We start from the raw sequence: 6000 nt of genomic DNA on the forward strand, positions 1-6000 counted from the left end.
TTTTGTACTACTCAGGTTTTTACCAGAAGTTCAGGATAAGCTCAAAATTAACACTTTTACATTGTGAATTTCCATTTAATTGCTAGGATTTTATCTAGGGCCTCTAGGGTAGAAGTCTTCCACTATAACCATCTGATAAGCGACATCCCTAACATCAACTTGGTTTGCAGGTGGGACGCAGACTATGTGCAACATTGGCTAAGGCTTGACGAGACTCGTTCCGCCTTGCAGCAACAGATGGAGTATGATGCGGCCGAGCTAGAGGATTGGACCATGGACCCTCCAGAAGATGGTGGGGCGTGGCGGGGCAGTGGTGGAGGTAAGTTTGGGGGATACTCGTAGTAAAAGTCGTTGCCAGTTTTATAATAAAAATATATTTAGTTGGATTGAGCCAGTGGCAGATGAAAATTACTGATCCCTCTCAAATACGCCAATTTTCAACGACATCCTTTTATAACTTTTTATCCATGAGGAGTTTTCTAATGGTAATGATTGATATTCATTGTGTAATTTTGTTAAGACTAACTGCTACCGTTTAGTATGATAATATTTTTGTTGGGCATCACTCACCTTATTGAAATCACGAGAACGTAGTCCTTGTCATGTCACAATCATACACAGTTCATTACAAAAGTTCTCAACACCGACGTTTCGCCGCACCAAAATCAACGTGCGGCGTTTTCAAGGTTATTCCTCTTCTCACGCAATCGTTGTGAGCGCCTAACCACGACTGACGACCCCGATGGTGGAGGAGGGGGAGGGGGGACTCTGTTATCTAGAACAGCTGATGGCATTATCTTCTTTTATTTAGATTTTTCTATGCATCCTTTAATTTCTTTCTCTATTAGTGTATTGTAAACCGGGCTGATATCAATGGATGCGTTGGCTAATGAATCTTGATCTGAAGTAATAAACAAAGCCTCAATAATATTCCTTTTCTTCCAATTAGGCTCCTTGTATAATATACAGCTTTCCTCCCACTTTATACAATGCCCGGTGTCATGAACGTGTTCAGATATTATTTTTGAACCATAGGTTACACGTGTATCAACTTTTTTCATGTGTTCATGAACCCGTATGAGAGCCGGTTTGTTACTACTACTGTTGTTGTTGCTACCGTTTAGTTCAGACTTCTTGCAAAAACTAGGAAGAACCGGTCCTAAATCTACCCCTTTAAACTGTTGCTTCCATGTACCTTAATATTGATACTAACCATTGTTTTCAGGCCATCCTCCACTTACACACAGCCAGACATTGCCCAGCATTCAAGAGTCCATCGCTGCTGAGCTGGAGGAAGACAGCAGCGAATGTCTGTGGAACTCTTCTAGCTATTTGAGCACTGGCGACTTTAAAGGTGACAGACATTTGTGTACGTTGTGGTGTTCTTGTGATGATTAGATCTAATGATTAAATAAAGACTAGTATCTGAATAGAAGACCAGATGTGGTAGATTCAGGAGTTTTTTTTTAGGGGGATCAAGTTAAGTTAGCTTTTTTGTTGTGTCAGTTAGGATAGCGAGTAGGGAGAGTACTGTAGTTCAAGAATAGAAAACTTTCCTACCACTCTTTCTCTAAACTCGGAACACAAATTGGATCTAATGCAAATTTTTAGATTACTACAAAATAACAAAAACATGTGCATCCTGCTTACCACTCTAAATTATTTTATTCATACCTGGGAAATCTATAACCTAGGAGCTTTTGGAGACGCAATTAAATATCACAAAAAAATACCCGTGTGTTCTAAAATTTATCTGTGTTAGCTAAACTACCTCTCATTTAAAAAGCTCCTTTAACATCAGAAGAAATAAATTTTACCAGTATTTTTAGAAACTGGAAGAAATGTTGTATTGGTGGTTATAATATCATAACAGTATTGTTTCATTATGAGTATTGCTGGTGTTACAGAGGTTGGACGTAGTCTGTGGCCGTACAACCATTGTCTCATTTCCCCCGGAGGTGACTCCTGGTCCAGCGTAGGTACAAACTCCGAGGACTCCAGGTCCAAAAGATCCTCCGCAGCCTTGAGCACCGACAGTGGAGACATCTCCGCCATCGGCACAGACTTCACCAGAGACTTCTACAGACTCGTCAAGTTCGAAAGTACAAAAAGCTTAGCATCTACCTCATCTCGTAGTCAAGCAGGAGATTCGTCCTTCAGAAAAAGCGAGATCCCTCATTTTGCATCAGACAGAGAACAAGCGTTGCAAAGTGTCCTGCACTTCATAGCGGAGCAGCAAGAATACGTTCTGTCAAGAGAAGTGTTGGATACGAGACCGGAAATCAGCTTGGAGGAAATGTCGCCTGACGCTGAAGACTTACCCTCCAAAGAAACAGTAGAAGAGATCGCACAAATCTGTGAAGAAGTGAAAAGGCTTTCCGTAGTAGAAAATGAAGTACAAACTAATTCTAATAATAAAAGAGCTTCTACCAGTTCAGAGGTTTTGTTAAATGAGTATAACGCATCAACTTCTTTAAAGAATGATTTGAAGTTTAGCGTAGACGAGTCTGCTACGCAGAATTCTGAACCTTCTCTTGTACAGTCTGAAGATGGAGTAATAAATTCTCCTAAAAAACACCATGAAACTCCAAATGAACCAATTGAAGCCAAAGTCCTAGGCAATGTCCAGCCTATAGAAAACAGGAAAGAAGTAGTCAAAAGTGCTGAAGTCAGTTCCAATGAAGATATTATGAGTAGTTTACCAGTAAGGAGTTTAAGGGTAGATATTTGTAGAGCGGAATTGAGGCCGGTTCCAGAAGAAGATGAAGAACATCCAACTATGTCTGAATCTTTAACATCAACATTGTCGACTCCTGAAACCGTCCTCAAGGCAAGTCCCCTCCCATCCTCCGATTTAGATCAAACCTCGTCTATGGCTGACTCTATGGATTCTACAGCCGTTTTATGTTCTGATGAACCAATTCTAGTCAACGGGTCAAAGACCTTAAACTTTCACGAGCGAGCAACTTCCAAAGATGTGATAGACGAACTGAACCGAATGATTCGTAAAGGAGAGGAAAAAACTGAAGAGGTGGAAGTTCAAAACTCTCCTACCAATCTAGACTCAGCCTGTTGCTGTCCAACGGGATGGGTTCATGTTGAACGGGAAATTGACTTTACGGATCCTAAGGTGAGAAAGTAATATAAATTAACTAAAATATTAGAAAAAGTTTACATTGTCACAATAAAATTACTTTCATGTAGATCCTTGTATTCCCTTTTTGAGCAATCATTATTTCAACCAATGATGTTACAGACAAGGGCCAACCTGTTAGACGTGATGTTAGCGGCTAGTCGTAGTTCCTCCAGTGCTGCCAGTTCCAGCTCCAGCTCTAGCTCCAGTGCTGCCAACAGTGAGAGCGGAGATGAACCACAGGACTACCAACATCTGCACAGGTTGCATCGCTTCCGTCGTCAAAAGAAAGGTGTGTGCGCGTAAGATTTGGAAAGTTTAGGAAATAGTTCTCGTTATACTAGCAAACAGACCTCATACATGATGGACCCTCTTGACAGGACATGTGTTACTTTACTTGTATCGCTTTTATATAAATTAATATGAAGAAAAGTAAGGGAAACTCAGATAATGGTCTACCAAACATCTAAAAATCATTAATTAATTTAAATTTAATTTTAAAAGCTTAAAAAATTAGTTTTGATTCAGTCGAGATAATTGATTTTGGTTGATAAGGTTCTGTCTTTCTTTATAAGTCACAACTAACGTCCAATGCTGTGGTTATACCTACTGTATCCCAGTATTTTGGAACCCTTGCTCCTCCCAATGTTTAATGGCCTTAAAAAATTAAAATAATAAACAATTATTCCACAGCTTGTGACAATGAAAAATGCTTGAGACCTTGAACTGTTAAAGTCATCCATAAATCAATCCATCTGTAAATTTTCCTTAAAGTTATGGTAAAAATTTACAAAAACGTATTTAATCTTCAGTTTTACTTTTTTCCAGCGTCCGCTACAAGAGAACCGCTAGGGGCTCTCCGATGTCCGCTGTCTGTTCCTCGCATGTCTATCATCGGAAGAGACGACTTCTTCGTTCGCTACGGCGACAAAGAGAGAGAGGCTGTTGCAAGTTTCGATTTTCTGGAAGAGCTTTCGACCACTTCTCTTAGCGGAGCGTCGTCGTGTGATCAGCCCCCCGCCACCTCTTTGAGGCTTCCTCCCTCCCCTTCCCATCTCTCTCTTAGCGATTCCTGCGCGGCCAGCTTCTCAGGGTCAGAACCGAGTCTGGATGTGCAGTAGAAGTAGTCAGTACAGGGTGTAACCCCTATTTTATTCGTTGATTTGCTAGTCTCCCAAGGATTTTATAAACATCCAACCACTGAGAATTACCTTTTGCGTTCCAAACATTGAGGTTGCAGATTGTTATTATCTTATTATTTTGTTTTGAGAAAGAAATCGTTTTTTGAGCACACATTCTTTTTTAGCATTTGTTTTGGTAAGACAAAAAATCTAATAGAATCAATGGACATCAAAGATTTTTTTTTGTTTTTGCACTTAAATCCAAAAGGCAAATTATTAGGCAAAGCGAGATATCCAAAATCCTCTCAATGATCTATAAGGCTCCATTATTACTATTTGAACTTTTACAACTGAATTATAAATTTAGAATGACTTTAATACGCATAGTTCATAAACAATACTTTTTTTCAAACAAATCGAAATTCCAAAAACCGACTATAACACTTTTATGAGCTAAGTAATTAGATTAGCCCAGTAGGGTTACAGAGGTAACACAATTAATCTATTGCAATAACAGATTCATTTGAATCTTATGAATATAGACAGGGTATTATTCATATTAGAGTAAGTTTAGGGATGGCTGTTTTGTTGTCCTTCTCTGTAAACTGCTTTAATTGATTTGTACAGGAAGTACCATTATCATTTGTATCACTTAAAAATAAAAGGACACTTAAAATGTGGTAGAATGAAAAAGTCGGCAAACAATAACTCAACGATGATGGATCCTTAAATTCTCTGTATTACGTTGGAACTCAATATTTGGTGCAGAGATGGATTAAAGTCTGGAATATATCTTCGGAACTTGTTTGTATCTTTTTATTTATAGCTTTGTCTCAAATATTTATAATTGTGTTAACTAACAAAAAGTACAAGTATTCAATAGCATTTTAACTTGGTTACTTAAATTCACTAACAGCCATCCCTGTTTTTTTATATAAATGTTTTTAAACTTTTCGTGGTTTTTCCATAGACATGAAAACTACATTTAATAACTGTGTGGGAAAATTTTATGATTCCTCAGAATATTTTGTTGAATGATCAGAAAAGGAACTAATGCCTAACCTGTGAAGGGTTAAAAACTAAAATGTACAAATATCCTATCTCATTTTTATGCAAACAACTTTTTCTATGAAGATTTTAACAGTTTATGCCACTACTAGCACAAGGAAATTTCATACATTTAATTAACTCTATTCAATGTTAAAATCATACATATAAACACCTTTAAATTAAGTTGTTATATTTTCTTGGTACAAATACTTTGGTATAACATTTCTGTTTGGAGGAAAATGACTATTGTATGGCATCAATATTAATATTTATTTGTGTAATTTCCATTACTGAGTTTAAAATGCAAAAGTGTTTAAAGTGGAATACGTTATGTGTTTTTAGTAAATTAGTGATGAGTTGTTTTTCTTTAAAATTGTTCGTTTAAGATTCTTAGTATTTATTTTTAAGGGAGTTTGAATAGAGAAGGAAGAGAGTGATGGTTTTTATTAATTATTAACGTATTTATTCCTACTAATATTGTAAATTTAGTTCCAATACATATTCAGACTGATTGTAAACAATGTAACTATCCTATTTATAAAATGTAATGTAGTGTATATAAAATGTGGATACTGGATTATGGTATAAACTGTTTGTATATTTTTTGTCGCAGTGAGTAATTTCTGCCAAATCAACTAGTCTGTTGATGATGAATGATATTTTGTAAGTTTGCTGGGTTATATTTCTTTTTCATAA

At 37.0% G+C, this 6000-nt stretch overlaps 1 protein-coding gene across 4 annotated transcripts in view; it reads left to right on the forward strand.

Moving 5' to 3' along the window:
- The window catches only part of LOC128992600 (uncharacterized), a 359698-nt gene extending 353723 nt beyond the window's left edge, over window positions 1–5975 (forward strand). For all 4 annotated transcript variants that reach the window (XM_054416263.1, XM_054416280.1, XM_054416271.1 and 1 more), the window contains 5 exons: window positions 171–319; window positions 1226–1354; window positions 1908–3130; window positions 3257–3425; window positions 3962–5975. In XM_054416263.1, coding sequence (XP_054272238.1) covers window positions 171–319; window positions 1226–1354; window positions 1908–3130; window positions 3257–3425; window positions 3962–4254 — 1963 coding nt within the window. In that variant the 3' untranslated portion in view covers window positions 4255–5975. The remainder of the gene's footprint in view (window positions 1–170; window positions 320–1225; window positions 1355–1907; window positions 3131–3256; window positions 3426–3961) is intronic.
- The last annotated feature ends 25 nt before the right edge of the window (window positions 5976–6000 follow it).

This window comes from Macrosteles quadrilineatus, unplaced genomic scaffold (assembly GCF_028750875.1).
Source record: "Macrosteles quadrilineatus isolate MER2022 unplaced genomic scaffold, UCM_ALF_1.0 Scaffold_1__1_contigs__length_201487025, whole genome shotgun sequence".
NCBI lineage: Eukaryota > Metazoa > Arthropoda > Insecta > Hemiptera > Cicadellidae > Macrosteles > Macrosteles quadrilineatus.